This window comes from Castor canadensis, chromosome 11 (assembly GCF_047511655.1).
Source record: "Castor canadensis chromosome 11, mCasCan1.hap1v2, whole genome shotgun sequence".
In the NCBI taxonomy this organism is placed as follows: domain Eukaryota; kingdom Metazoa; phylum Chordata; class Mammalia; order Rodentia; family Castoridae; genus Castor; species Castor canadensis.
Genome location: NC_133396.1, coordinates 106,920,132 through 106,935,200, shown reverse-complemented (window position 1 = coordinate 106,935,200; position 15,069 = coordinate 106,920,132). Strand labels below are relative to the sequence as shown.

General features: G+C 51.9%; 2 protein-coding genes across 7 annotated transcripts; both read right to left on the bottom strand.

The window, feature by feature from the left end:
* Positions 1-337: 337 nt before the first annotated feature.
* Crtc2 (CREB regulated transcription coactivator 2) lies at positions 338-10,191 on the bottom strand. Of its 5 annotated transcripts, none has more exons than XM_074048039.1 (14): positions 9,894-10,190; positions 7,055-7,156; positions 6,863-6,976; positions 6,079-6,143; positions 5,385-5,453; positions 5,178-5,281; positions 5,054-5,083; positions 4,834-4,898; positions 4,663-4,712; positions 4,279-4,523; positions 3,526-3,677; positions 1,765-2,034; positions 1,116-1,302; positions 338-987 (listed from the first exon to the last, which is right to left on the bottom strand). In XM_074048039.1, exons 1-14 carry the CDS (start codon positions 10,044-10,046, stop codon positions 767-769), a joined length of 1,827 nt encoding a protein of 608 aa, XP_073904140.1. In that variant the 5' UTR covers positions 10,047-10,190; the 3' UTR covers positions 338-766. The 5 variants fall into 5 exon arrangements, with proteins under 5 accessions (XP_073904140.1, XP_073904139.1, XP_073904138.1 ...); XM_074048038.1 differs by having other exon boundaries at positions 3,526-3,932; positions 7,055-7,150; XM_074048037.1 differs by having other exon boundaries at positions 3,526-3,932; positions 9,894-10,189.
* A 434-nt stretch (positions 10,192-10,625) lies between these two features.
* On the bottom strand, positions 10,626-14,996 carry Slc39a1 (solute carrier family 39 member 1). Of its 2 annotated transcripts, none has more exons than XM_020166124.2 (4): positions 14,865-14,996; positions 13,882-14,100; positions 13,588-13,718; positions 10,626-12,279 (listed from the first exon to the last, which is right to left on the bottom strand). In XM_020166124.2, exons 2-4 carry the CDS (start codon positions 14,066-14,068, stop codon positions 11,626-11,628), a joined length of 972 nt encoding a protein of 323 aa, XP_020021713.2. In that variant the 5' UTR covers positions 14,069-14,100; positions 14,865-14,996; the 3' UTR covers positions 10,626-11,625. The 2 variants fall into 2 exon arrangements, with proteins under 2 accessions (XP_020021713.2, XP_073904146.1); XM_074048045.1 differs by lacking the exon at positions 14,865-14,996 and adding an exon at positions 14,540-14,822.
* Between the last annotated feature and the right edge of the window lie 73 nt (positions 14,997-15,069).

Genomic DNA, 15,069 nt, shown 5'->3' with positions numbered 1-15,069 from the left:
GACCTATGAGCTCAGCCAGCAGCCACCTCCTTACCCAGACCTCTGGTTGATGAAAAGAAGTAACTTGTCTGGCCACCCAGAGCCCTTTGTCCCTGGTGATGCAGTAGAGCCCTAGACAAACATGAGGGCACATGAGGTGACTTCCTGCTGCCGTCCATGAAAGCCTATCTACATCTTGGACTCCCAGGTCTAATTTGTGGTACAAATCTGAGGCTAGGGGCCCTTCCACAGAGCCCCTGCTGAACAGATGCAAAATGCCTAACATAAAAGAGCCTATGCCCCCAAAACTCTATAGATCCCCAGTTGCACATCAAACAGTAGCCAACCACACCAAGGGTTTGATAAGATTTTTTTATTAACATATAATATATTTAATAAAAAATAATATCCACTCTGGCTCTCTCCTCCATTGCAAGGGGAAGAGTGGTGAGCAGGGGCTGGCACTGCCCACCCCTAGGCATCTGGACAAGCCCTGCCTCTGTAGTTCCTCCCATCCCCTGCTTTCCAACAGGCTCTGACCTCCAGACAGACGGTTTTCAAAGTTACAAGTGCTTTAAGCCCTCCCTTCAGTTCCCCCAGGCCCACCCATCGTGCAGAATTCAGGAGCCACCTGGGCAAGCCCCTGGCCTTTTCTCATTAGGATCCTTTATTCATGTTAGAAAGAGGATCTAGGGGCAGAGAGTGGCATCTCTACTGGCCAGGGGGTGGGGAGGAAAAGGACAGTGATGGGGAACAGGGCCAAGAAGAAGGATGGGGTGAGATCCCCTCACTGTAACCGGTCACTGCGGAATGAATCCTCTACAGCAGGATCGGGCAGCAAAGCACAGGGGTCACTCAGCATGTTTAGCCCTTCCAGGCCCAGTGGCTCCATGTGCAGCTCATCTTCAAGCCCCAGCCCCAGCTCCAACCCAGCTGCTGACACCTCAAAGCCAGGTACTCCAGCCAGGGCTGCTGCAATCTCCTTAGAGAAACCTGGAGAGGAGTCTCCTGTGGATACAAGAGTCAGGTAAGGACTCAATGCCCCATAAACTCTCCCCAAATCCTTCAGTCTCTTACTATATCAGTGAAGATACCTTTCCCTCCCTTCCATTCTCCATCTCCAAACACACCCTCACCTGTGAGGATGATGTTAGGTCCTGAGCCATGCCGAGAACAGTGGGTCAAGTTCTGGTGGTTGAGGGCATGAGGGTCCTGAGGGCCACCCACTGGCCCCTCACCCCCTAAAAATCCAGGCCCTTCAGAAAAGCCAGGGGGGTCCAGCACCAGGCTGGTAGATGGGCTCTCCATGCTGAACTGCTCCAGCTATGGATACACAGACAGACCTTAAGGAAGTTGGCTTCAGGACAGGGTATTCTGCCTGCCCTGCCTAGCCCTCCTAACACAATTGCCCAGAATTCTTCTTCCACCCCAGGAACAGAGGCAAAGACAGAGGGAGGTGGCAGCAAGCAGAGCAACAGAAGCGAGCACGGGGCCCGAAGTAGGTATGGGCACCGTACCTGCTAGGCCAGAGCGTGTGCATGCCAGGAAGAGAACAGGTCAAGGCAGGAGTCATCAAAGAGCAAGCTGAGCAGAAACAGAGGGGCAGGAGTAGGGGTCAAACACAGGAAGAGAAGAGCCCCAAGCTGGCAGTGCTGTGGTACCTGGGGATGGGGGGAGATGCCCTCCCCTAGATTTCCCAATTCAGAGTGCACCAGATACCATTCAGGCTCCCTGACCCACCCTCATCCCTTCCTCTGCTTCCAAGCTAGAAGGCTGAGTACTCACGTTCCCCAGGCTGAAGTCACTCATTGGCCGGTGGTAAGACTGTTGCCCGTGCCCACTAGACCCAGGTGGATACAGTGTCCCAAAATGAGGCTGCCTGCTTGGGGGCTGCCCACCTGAGGGCTGCACTAAGCAGGCCTGAGAGGGCAGTCCTGGCTGCTGTAGAGACTTTGGGGTGGGTGACTGGGTGGGCAGGACCAGACTCGGGGGGCTATATGGGTATGGAGGCAGCCGCTGGTCAGTAGGCAGTTTACTGGTGTCCAGGGGGACGCCCTGAAAAGAAGGAAAAGGGAAGGTTTATAAGGTTTATCCCTTGGTGTGTCCCCCAAGGATAACTTTTAGTGAAGACTCCCCGCTCTGTAAGCTGCATCCATCCTCAACACAAACATGACGATGCTCATGCTCCAAGTCAACACAGTGGCTCGCTCACACCTATCATCCCAGCACTGGAGGCTGAAGTAAGATTTTGAGTTCAAGGCCAGCCTGGGCTATGTAGCGAGACCCTGCCCAAAACAAGTAAGCAAACAACAATAAAAAAAAAAAAAAAAAAAAAACCACACAACACTCCATGTTCCTATGGGCATTCCTGGGGTTGGTGGTAGTTATTCAAAACTGCATATGAGAATAGAAGTGCTAAGTTAGGCAAACAACAGGTTAACATTGAATCTACTCCAGCCATTCCAGAAGAGAACCATTTATAAACCTTAGTACTTAAATGGTTGTCAGTAATTGAGTACTTGTGACACATCTCACAAGTGACTGGTAACACCATAGTGAAGACAAGAGCTGCTGTTTTAAACTCAGAGTGAGAAAGGAATGAAGGGAAAGGAGGAAAGGCAGGAGGTTAAGTTTCCCACAATCCACACTGAAAGTAGAACACTTGTTAGCAAGGCTTTAGTCTTTCCTACAGGAGAAGGTAAAGATGAAACACAGAACACACATCCAGGGATCAGTAATGGAGGAGGGAAAAGTAGGGCAGAGGAGAGGGAGAAGAGCATTAGGGTGAAGGAAAAGTGAAGCAGAGATAGAAAAAAAAAAAAAAGAAAAGGAGAGGAGGAGAAAGAGAAAGAAGAAGAGAAGAAAAGGATGGGTAAGGACGAGCTGAGAATTTTAGCACTGAGGAAAAAGTCCTAAGGTTCCAGTCCCAACTCTTCCTAACTTGCTCTGTAATCTTAGGGAAGTTACTTTCCCTCTGGGCCTCAGTTTCTTCAACTGTAAAGTATGAAGGGATTAGGCTCCATCGACTGAGATTCTCTGATTCTGTGAATTCTCGGAAGGAAGGAAGGGAAATAAGAGAGGGTATGGAGTAGGGATAGGGTATACACAGACAAGAAAAGAAAAACAGGAACAAAGAAAGGAGAGAAGGGAAAGACAAGCTACTATCTGCTGAGCATGTAACTATGCTAAACCTGGCACTAAGTACTTCATAGATATTAATGCGTTTGATGTTTACAAAACCGCCAATGTTTATAAATGAGACTACTGAGGCTCATAGGAGTTAAAATAATTTGTCAAAGGAGACTGCTAACAAGAGGCAGAGCCAGGATGTGAAAATGAGAAGCTTAAACCCAGGGTTTATACTCTTAAGCAAAGAGGAGACAAGATGGATAAAAAATGGGACAGGGAGGACAGAGGAATGGAAGGGGATGGATGAGACAAAGGAGTAAGAAGAAGTATTTGAGGAAAGGAGAGTGAGGAAAGGAATTTGGCAAGATAAGAGAAGGGGAAGGGAAAAAGACATGTAAGGAAGACAACCACGCATACCTGAGTGATGGAAGACAAGGTGGGTGACATTGTTGGCGAAAACTGTTTGGGCAGCTGCTGTTGGGACCTTCTGGCGTCGGCTGGACCCGCGGGCAAACTCAGGGGGCTGAGGGGCACACGGCGGTGGCGGGGGGAGGCCCCAGGAGTAGAAGCTGGGTAAGGGGGGGCACCCAGGACAGGAGATGAAGTGGAGGATGAAGAAGAAGAGGAGGAGAGGGCTGGGGCACTGAGTGACGGGTGGCCTAGGGAGGTGGTGGGCAGTGCATGGTGGGCCAAGGAGGAGGCAGGCAGTGAGGGGTGACTGTGGGAGCCCTGAAGCTGGGGCTGAGGGCTGCTCAGGGAAGCCTGGAGGTTGGGGTTGCTTAGGGAGGACTGCAGGGATGGGTGGCTGAGAGGTGAGTGAAGTCCTGCAGGCACAGACAAAAAACCAGAGATGCCAACATTACTGATGGGAATTGGGCCCCTCTCCACCCAGAATGGGCAACAGTGACCAGACTATGGCAACACAATGTCCTCCCTATGCTGTCCCTGACAGTGAGATTGGTGCATGCCCACCTAAGGATTGTTCTCCATCTTCTTTTGAGGAAAAGCCATTCTTACCCACTCTTGCAGGTTAAGAACAGAAGTGGAAGGACTCTGGGGTCAGGGTTGGTATGCTGGTAGGCAGTCATAGGATCCTAGCTCAAGCCTCCCTCCCTTCATCCCTTTAGCGAGGCAGTACCTAGTGGGCAAATGACCAGGATAACAACTCACCTGGTGCATTATAGCCTGGGCCCAGGCCCAGACCTCCACTGATGCCCAGATGTGTCATGGTGTGGGTCAAATTAGAGGTACTGTTGCCCCCACTCAGGCTGGGATAGGCTGTCTCCTCAGGGTCCAAGGGGGTGGGCAGCGGTGGGGGAAAGTGCAGGTTGGTGAGATCAGGTAGGGAGCCCCCTGTGTTCATGGCAGGTGGGAGGACAGGCACATTGGCAGGCTGGTCAGGAGATGGAAAGATGCTAGGGAAAGGACAGAAAAAAGGAAAATGTAAATACAGGAAAGGCAGTGGTGAGAGAAGAGCAGAGATCAGTCTTCCATATCTCTGTCCACTTCCCTCCCTCACTCCCACTCCCCAGCCAACCTCAGAGTGGCACTTACTTAATTCCAGGGACTTCACAGGACCGAGGTCGGGAGGAGGATGAGGAAAGCTGCGGAGAGAGGGGAGAATGTGGAAAATGAGTACCGAGTTTAGTGGGAATGCTGGAAGGCCTAGCTCATGGAAACAAGAGAGCAAAGGCATAGTGGATGACACCCAGTGCCCACACCTACCTTCTTAGTATCCCATGGTTTCAGCAAATGCTTGTCATCTAGCAAGTTCTCCTCAATAGCAGGGACTTGAAAGAGAAAGAATGGTGATGGGAAGGCTGGAGAAGGACCCAGGAAGGCAGGACAGGAAACAGAGCCAGAATGGGAAGTAGTCCTGCTCCCTGACCCTATACAAAGTCCCCAACATCAGCCCAGAGATTTTATGGTGGTGAAGAATACATACCTTTGGAGTCCATTTTGCCATCCAGCAAACCTGCAAGGGATACAGTGGAGTTGGTTGTGGAGCCCACTTGCCCCCAAACTTCAATGAAAAACTCCATGGCTACTCTCCACCCTGTGACACTCACCTCCACGGCGGCTGGGCAGGACAGTGGGAGGTGTGGGACCTGGATATGTGTCCTGGGGGTTGGGGTTCATCACACTTGTATGAAGGGCAGAGTCAGAGCTTGTCCTGTTGGAGGAGCAGAGATGAGCTGGCAATGACAGTCTTCCCAGTCCCCAACCCAGGCTCCAGATAAGAGAAGATGTGGCCTAAAGAAGGCAAGGGCCATCACCTGTTAAGTGCAGATGGCAGTCGAAACAACTGCCCCTTCTCTGCAGGGAAATTGCCCCAGGGCATCGTCCTAAGGTGAAAAAACAAAGTCCTGAGGATGAGGAAGGCAGGCAACAGACAAGATAGCAGACATGGGGGTTGGAAAATGTGGAAAAGCCAAAGTAGGCATGGAGAGGATCATGCTGCCTTCTTTTTGGTGGTTCTGATGCCTGTGACCCATGAACCCCCTCCCCCCAGTCAATCTGAGGGATCTGGAAACCTCAATTCCTCCCTGCCAGGACAAGCTGAATGGGAATATTGGAGCCCAGCAACTCTGCTGAATGAATATGAGTACTGGGGCTTGAGATGAACAGAAGAGGAGTTCACAGACCTAACAGTGTCACAGTACTACATCTGACTGAAGGCACCCCTAACAGAAGGCAGCTATTTACTCCTGCCACTCTCCCCTCTCCCTTACATACACACCCCAGCTTGGCTACCACTTCATTGGTTCTGCTCTGGCTGCAATGGGAGGCTTGGTCACTCATGTCAACATGGCCAAGACTGGACTCTGACCACCTACCCCAGCTGCCCCACCCTCCCAGCTCTACCAGAGAAGGTACTGTTGAAACCCTCACCCAGTATCCCATCTCAGCCCTAGCCCCTCTACAACACATCATAGATCCAGCAGGAGATTCTGCCTCCCTTGGACTCACCTTCTCCAGCTGGACTCCGGAGGAGGAGATAAGTAGGCAGGACTGTAGGGAGAACTGTCAATGTGAACAGCGCCAGTTAAGGAAAAAAGTGGAAGGGGATGGATAGGATAGAGGCCAGATAAGAGAATTACAGAGGCAGTAGATAGTTATTTCAAGATAAACATACCTTTCTCCTCCTTTACAAGGGGGCATAATGGTCAAAGAATGGAAGAAAAGGGACTAGGGGTGTAGTTCAGTGGTACAGGGCTTGCCTGGTACATATGAGGCCCTGGGTTCAATCTTCAGCACAAGAAAAAAAAAAAAAAAAGATGAAATCAGACCTAATGGAGCGGGAACAATTTAAGACAGTGTCTGGGAAGGGCTAGGAGAGACAAGTGTACAGGTCTCTAAGACCAAAAGCTCCCAACAGAAATGGGAAAAGGGACCAAGTCTCCCTTGGCAGGAGACTTATCAGGGATCCCTGCTGTGTGTCAGGGAGAGGCAAAGTAAAGACAGCCAGGGTCAGCCAGAGAGGAGGGCACACCTCAGGAGTAACAACTCTCTGGCACAGTATCCACTGCGGACACAGGATCATGGTCACTTTTCAGGGAGGCTGGGTGAAGAACTCCTGAAGAAGGATGGAAAGGGGCATCCCCATCCCCCTGTAATACCAGGGTTCGAACTCAGGGCTTCATGCTTGCTAGGCAAGTGCACTACCACTTGAGCCACTCCATCAAGGGACTCCCCTGAGGGAACCCTTCCTATCACTCCCTGACCCCCTCAAACCCTCTGTGAAGGATATGTGGCGGGGGTATCGGCGGAGCGGGGACACCATTCTGCGGGGATCTCGCTGCACTCGTTCAACCAGCCCGTGGTGCCGAGTGCTCCGAGATGAATCCAAAGGTGAGTGGAGGGGGCTCTGCCAAAAGGGACAGGTGGAATCAGCAGGGGAAGCAGCCTAAGAGCTTCCACTCCACCCTGCCTGGTGTCCACTCACCTGGAACTCGGCCAGGCCACAGCCAATCTGGTTAACATTGGGCAGAGACCCACCATAATGGGAGCTCCTTGTGTAAGCCAGTCGCAGTTTTTGGGCCTGTAACTGAGACATGATAGATGAAGGGAATGTCAGGGAAGGTCCTGAACACTGTTCATTTTGACCATCCTTCCCATCCCTGTCACCAGAATAGGCTGCAGCTGATTTTAAGGTTTCTTCCAGAAAAAGGCCAGTGCTGAAGGAAAGGTCACTGAGACCTGGTACAAACAATCCACCCCAACACTTCAGCAGGCTACCCCATCAATGAGCTCACTACTGCCTAACAGGGCCTGACACTCTGCTAGGGCCCATTTCAGTCACCATCAGTCTAAGCAGAGTCCCTGAGCAGCTACTAGCAGCCCTGAGGCTGTTACAGGAACAGATGCCTATTAAGCACCTCTGTCTTCATTTCCAGATGCGTCCAAGACTAATTAGAAGATGAGGGAAGGCCACAGGTGGATGTCACAGAATTATTATTTCCAATCTCTTCCCTCACACTTTGAAAGCACAGGTTTCAGGGCTCTGCCACTTAACCAGCCTCAGGACAAGGTTATATAGAGTCTGCACTTCCCAAGCTAGGAGAAATGAGTGTTCTAGCTAGCAAATAAATGACAAAACCAAGAGACACTCTTTCACAGGACCTAATGCCTCTGAATTGGCAGGGAAGCCTGGAGAATGGGTGAGGGAAAAGGCACAGTAGCCCACTTCAGCCTGGGCCAGAGCCATTTCCACATTGTGGAGATAGGGTTAGCACAGAGGCAAGATACTAAAACCCTCAGCCTGACATGGGTTTAGTCTGTCTATAAATCTCATGTCCCTGTGAGAGATGAGCAGCTATTTCCAAGCTCAGCCAGCACACCAGCCAAGTAAGTAGAGCCACGACAAGGCCATGGGGAGGAGGACAGCTGAGGAGGGGGTAAGTTTAAGAGCTTCCAGGGTCACAATGCTGCAGTGAAGCCAACCTCAAAACTGACTTTCTGTTCCAGGAGGTTAGTCCATTGAGTTCAATAGGCACTGTGCTAACCTCTGTGCCATTTCAAGTTCACTATTAATACATATGGCAACCCTAACCTCTCTGTTGTACAGGCCCCCATGGCCATAACTATCTCAAATGGCCCTTCCAGCTGGCCAGGTAACAGGTTGAACCGTGGGTATGCATGGAGTTGAGCCCTGCATCTCTCATCAAGATTCTTAGGTCCCCAAGGCCCTGGCCCTGTATGTCCACTAGACTTTGCTGTGTAGCAGAGAAATCAACTGGCAGAGGAAAGGTGGGTAGGAGACTTTTCATAAACCAAAGCACCACAAAGATAGAAGCTCCAGCTTCAAATTTCTTATAGACTTTGAACACAGAAGCCCTAAGATCACACCATGCCTCAGCTAGAATCACTACCCAGAGAGGCAGGCTTCAAGATGTAAGCTGAAGATCAGCCTCTCTCCCATATTCTTGTCCCTGTCCCCACCATGAGCAAAAGCTCCTAAAGGGAGCAGTCAACAGATCACAATTCTCTTGGTGGTTAAGGGTGGGTTATGCGAGCACATGCACACACACAATCACACACCAGATTTGACTCCCCATTATCTTTTCTCTGTTCTGACTCCCACAAACTAGGGCACAAGGTCCCTAGAGACTCAAAGGGGAAAAACACAAAAAAGACAAAGTCAAGGGAGATCCACACAAAAATACAATCAGAGTCACAGTCATAGATAGATTCAATCACAGTCAGGCCAGCAGAAAGAGCCTTGAAATGTGGTATTTATGTTCCACCATCTATCCTTTAAAGTCCTTCCAACTCTTTGCCATGAGGGATCACTGCAATATTCTCACCTGCTGTTTTGAGAAGTATCCCTAAGTTAGGTCCGCATATCAACTGGGCAAACTCTTGCCCCTAGTTCCCTCTGACATCCGGCCATAGGAAGCAAGAAACCAAGGCCACAGGGGCTGCAGAGGCAGCTTGGCAGAAAGTTCTTTATGGAACTTCCAGGTAATGAATATTCCCTGCACATACACATTCCCTACACAGTCCCTGGAAAGAATTCCAGAAACTGATCCATAAAGAAGCCATCTCCATAGAAAACTCAGCAAACCATCAGGTTCCATACAACCGAAAGCTAATCGGTTTACTCACTTTTGATTCAAACCTCTACCTATCCTGCAAGGCGGCCAGGGCAAAACACCAAGCACCAGTCTGTGAGCAATGGACCTCACCTTCATTCACGTCAGGAAACCACAAGAAGTATTTGAAAAAGGAAGCAAAAGGACGGGACGCAGGAGGGGACTTCCTGCCCCACTATACCCAGCATTACTCGAACAAACCACTCAAGGGGCCCTTTCCCGTAGGTACCAAAGCGCAGAGAGTAGCACAACCGGGCACAGGGACAGTTTGCAGATCACAAACTCAGAGGAGCCAGATTATGGAAAAGCAGACCATCTCTCCAACCCATAACCCAAGATCGAAGATGCTTCTTGAAGGGAGTCCCCGGAGGGGACTCCACCCGGGATGCACCGGGACCACTCGCTTCTGTCGGACTTCAGAGGCCCATCTCCCCTCTCGGTTCACTGAGTACGTGCCTCACATACTCAGTCCCAGTAGCTCCCACACCCTCAACCTCTCCAGTATTTCGGTCTCCCCAACAAAATCCGTCTTCCTGACCCTCGGCCCTCAATCCGCGCCTCCCAGACGGCGGCGCCCGCTCCCCCTGCCGCGTTCCGCCTCCTGCGTTGCGGCTCCCGCCCCCGCCCCGCCTCTCCGCTCCGCTGGGTGACTGCTCTCCTCCGCTCCGACTCCCCGGCGCGGCCCCTCACCCGGGTGGAGCCGATGTCCATCATCACCTCCTCGAAGGCCGCCGTCTCCTCGGCCTGACGCTGCTTCTGCAGCGCGATCTTCTCACTAAACTTTCGCGGATTGGAAGCTGAGGCCGTGGCGGAGCCGGGCCCGTTCGCCCCCGACGTCGCCATCTTCCTCCCAAGTCCCTCCCCGCCACCTTCCCAGTCCCAGCCACGGCCTCTGCCGCGGGCCCGGCCCGGCTCCTCCAGCCGTAGCCGCCGCCGCCGCCTCCGCGAGCCCCGCGGCACGGCCCCAGCCTAGCCCTGACCTGCGGCGCGTAGCCTGCCGGGACCGGTAGTTTGTTTACGCGCCTTCTCTACGCCCACAGCTACGCAGCACGGGGAGGAAGCGGACTCCACTTCCCGGCAGCCCTGCTGACTCCGGCAGTCCGGCAGGAGGCCCACCCCTCATTTACTCCCCGCGCGAAGCACGCCGGGAGGGGTAGTTCTACATTAGTCCTAGAGCCTAGGAACGGGAAGGGGAGAGGGTTTCAGAGAGGAAAGGAAGAGGAAGGGAATGAAGTGGAAGGGAAGGAGTGGAGACAAGGAGGGAAGAAAGAGACAAAGGAGGAAAAAATTGTTCATCTTCAGGAAGTGGGACTATTGAGGCGAGTGAAAACAGGAGACCAAGGATCTTAAAACAGCTGTAAATATCTGTTACTCAGTCTTGCCACATGCCCACCCCTTTCCCAAGACAAACGAATCCAGAGATGTACAGAAACATCTTTTATTTGGGTAATATGTCCCAAAACATGTCAGTTAGTAAAATAGAGTTCTAGAGAATAGTGGCCCTATGCATAACCCTCCCTACCCAAAAAATATCCCTGGGATGGGCATTTCCCTTCCCCTTGAGTTTCTCAGGTATAAAAAAAGTTTTGGCAGCTCAGAGTTTATTATCTGGGCATGGGGCACCATGTCCACCTCCCATATTCCTAGAATGCAGCAGCGGTGAGTGGATGTCGCTCTCCTCAAACCCCAGCCCAGCCCAGGAAACATTTCTGCTCCACTCCAGATTCTGGGACCAAAATAAAAGAGCAAATAGGCCTCCTCCACTGAGGTGCTGGGCAGGGCCCAGTGCAATATCACTGTGCTTTCAGAAAAGGAGTAGGGGAGTTGGCACTTCAAAAATAGAGGAGTGGACAGGACTGGAGAGGCCAGAGAAGGTATCAAAACTGGCAGAGAGAGACCATTTGGCACTAGTCCCCTGGGAGAAGGGAAGAGGGAGATATATATGAGTAGGAGGTGTGAAAAGTAGAACAGGATCACTTCAAATGGCAGAGAGTTAAACTGAGCTAGAACCAACAGAGTGCTCACTCTGGGCCTATGCCCTCTCCATACCTTTATTCCACAACAGCTGGCTGCCTGCCTCCACTCCCATCCCCCCACTACTCCCTCCATCCTTAGCTTCTCCTTAGATGTAGTATCCAACCTCTGATTCTAGCATTCAGGGTCTGCCCCAATCCTAGTATTACCTGATCATGTTCCTAGTGACTTGGCCATCTCTTGTTCTTTGGGTCTGGGGCCAGCCTCTTTTCTGCCCACTTCCTTCTCATGAGTCATAGTCCCAGATGCTCATCCCTACCTCCCAGAGAACTCTTTGGTCCTTAGTACCTCCCTTCACCATTACTTCCTATTCCTCACACACTGGGGGAGGGGAGGAAGGACAGGGGCAGTTGACAGTCAACTACCCCTGCACTTCTCTTGAAGCCTACTAGATTTGGACAAAGAGCAGGCCAGTGAGCAGGGCAAAGCCTGCTAGGAGCAGAATGACCTTGAGGATCCTCTGCTCAGAAGTGGCCAGCTCTTGGGGTAGGATTTCCAGGAAGGTGATATAGAGGAAGGTGCCAGCTGCCATGCCTTCCAGCACAGACTGGGCCAGCTGGTGCAAAGGCCCAGCTGACTCTGCCAGAGCTGCACCCAGCCCAATGCCAAGAGGTGTCATACATGAGAAGAGGACTCCACAGCCAGCCACCACCTGCAAACGTAGGTGGCTCTGCAGCAGTCTCAGTGACAGACTGACAGCCAGGATACCCTTGTGGAGTAGCAAAGCCAGACACAGCTCCATGGCCCGAGCTCGGTCTCGCTGCAGCCCCACGGCCAACCCCTCAAACACTGAGTGCAGGGCCAGGGAAAAGACCAGTACACAGGCACGTAGGGCTGAGGGGGCTGGAGCTCCACTTGCTTGTGGGATCCCTGACCCATCATGCCAATGCTGAGGTCCACCGTTCACTGTTCCCAACAGAGCCCTTGTCTCCTCTCGAGGTGGTGGCCCGGACTGCTCCTTGTAAGCCAGTGTGATCTGCTCCATCACCAGGACCAAGAAGAAGCCCATGGCCAGGATGAACTCTTGCAGGGGGAACTGGAGCTGTGGGCAGAAATGGCAGCAAGCAGTTCAGGAAACAGGACAAGAATGGGAATGAGTCACATGCAGAACCTAGTAGAGCCCAGTTACACACACTGGAAGTCCTACACAAAGAACCATTCTTGGTCACACAATGATGAAATTACATGGTGGCACAGACATAGGATGATACTCAATCACACAGATTATGGTATCATGCACAGTGTTATATGTAGACCACAGTGTCTCAACTTTAGCACTATTAACATTTTGAACCAGATAATTCTGTCAGAGCTGTCATGTATACTGTAGGTCACTTAGCAGCATCTCTGCCCTCTACCCACCAGATACTAGGTAGCAAGCACAACATTTCTTCCTCAAGCCAGCTGTGATAACCAAAATATCTCCAAACATTACCAAATGTTTCCTGAGGGACAAAACCTCCTGTTTGAGACACATGGGCCCACCTTCCCAGATGATCACACAGAGCCACACAGAGTCACACAGAGTCACAGGGACATTCAGACTCATATACAGTCATACTGAGACACAGGTCACTCAGTCACAGATACAGAGTATCATCTGTTGTTACTTCCTCAGTCTTAAGAAAAAACAAAAAAAAAAGCTTGGGATGACTTCCCTTAGCCACTACCAACTGTCTCAGTTTTTCCTATAATGAGCTTTTCTATGCCTTGGACCTCACAGTTCCCCACATCCCACTTCCTTGAGTTAAAGCCTTTTTGGTCAGTAACACCAAGCCTCTGGGAATTGCTTCCTACCCTTCCCAGGCCTCCAGTAACTTCTGTCTCCAGCCCTTAAAGAAGTGGCAAAAAAGCCAGAAGTGGCAGCATATGTCTGTAATCCCAGCATCTGGGAGGCTGAGGCAGGAGGTTTGGGAGCTCAGGACACCTAGGCTACATAGCAAGACCCTGTAGAAAGAAAGAAAAGAGAAAGGAAGAGGAGGAGGAGGAGGAGAGGGAAGGAGAGAGGGAATAAGAAAGGGAGGAAAGAAGGAAAAAAGGAAGAAGGGAAGAAGATGATTCTTGGAGCACTGCTAAATTCCTAGCAATTGAAACTGAGAAACCCACAGAGTAGGTCACACACCTGATAATAAGTTTCCTCACACTGTCTCAAGGAGTACAAGGTTTACACAGAGGCTGGCAGTAGGGAAGGAATGCAAGGAGTTATGCTCTATAACCAAAAACCGTAATTCATAGGACCACATGTGAAGGGACTGTGACACAGGGTAACATATGAACAGATCTATACAAACCATGTATGCAGTTACATATGCCCCCATAAATAGAGTCACATGCTGAGGCCAATGCTCACCGTCACGTGCAGGGCAGCCAGGGCCTCATCTATGGCAGCCAGGTAGTCAGGCAGAAGGTCCAGCAGACAAGTGGCCAAAAACACACCTCCTGCGAAGCAGCTCACTAGGCTCAGGGCTTTCTGGCGGGAAGCTGGGCAGGAGTGGAGTACAGAGGGGAGTGATCAAACAAAGCCCTTGCAGACCCCGCTTCTCCCACCCAAACAGTGGCTATTCCTCCTTCTTAGATCACCTCTCCTAGCCCCAGAGCCCTCCCTACACAAACATCTGCAGTGGCAGGGAAAGGAGAGGCTCACCTGATGCTTCATGGCTAAAGCCAGGCCGGCGCAACACACAGATGGGCACCAGGCTGCAGAGAAGGGTGAGCACCAACAGCAGAACCAGAGCCCCCAGCTTCACCTCCAGTCCCACAGGCACTGGTGGCTCTGAAACTACTGCCTCTGGGCGCCACACCAGGAACTCTGGCTCTCCCCAGGGCCCCATGGTGCTTGTGGTAGCTCCAATAACTCTCAGACCTGGATATAAAAGACTAGAGTGGGTGGGGAATCATAACACAGGGAAGATGGGGCCAAGGAAAGGGGAAGGCTGGTCACCAGAATACACTTCCTTCACCCTGGTCACTTTCTGGCGTTCCGGAACGCCAGAAAGTGACTCATCCACTCGGCACCAGGAACATTCCTTTTTCTCCTCAGACTTTAATTCTCCCAAATGACTGTTTTAGATTGCCAAGAAGGGGGAAACTGAGGACGAGGCCTCTGTGGATATATTATTACCCTTTCACTTGGCGCCCTAGAGGATTAGAGGTAACCTCCAAACAGGAGCTGGAGCTGGGATTCCCTAAGGAAGGTAAAGCCAGCTACCTCTCCCCCAGGAAAAAGTAAAGCAAAGAGGACTCGGGCTGTGGAGAGCAGTCGTAAGTGGCTAGTGGACCACCTGAAGTGGCTAGTGGACCACCTGAACAGGGTGAACTTGGGTGCTGGAGCAGTCTCTCGCCCCGCTTTCCCTAGCGCCATCCCCGGGAAAGCAAAGAGTAAACCAAAGCTTCACGCCTTGGGCTGGTTCGTCGGAGCGGATGGTCACAGGAATGGGGCCTTAGGTCCCGGGACGGACTGAGACGACATTGAGGGCGGTGTCTGGAAGACACGCTCCAGGAGGCGGAGTCGGAGGTCGCCAGCGTCGTGGGAAGCAGAAGAACGTAAAAAGCTATTATCCCGGCACCTACACCCCGGGGAGCCAGGGAGGCCGGCCTCAGTCCGGCTCTCGGGGAACCCATACTCACCTCGCGAGGGTCTCACTACATGGTATCCGCTCGGTTCCGGTCTCACGTCGGGAATTCCCACCCCCTCCCCGAGTGCTCTCCCCTCCCCCCACGGCCGCTGCGTACCAGCGCAGAACTACCAATGACTACGAGGGTGGGCGGTGCTAGACTAGGAATGACGTGTCTTACATCCAATCAGAGACGGGCATCTGGAGCTGGTGAGCCA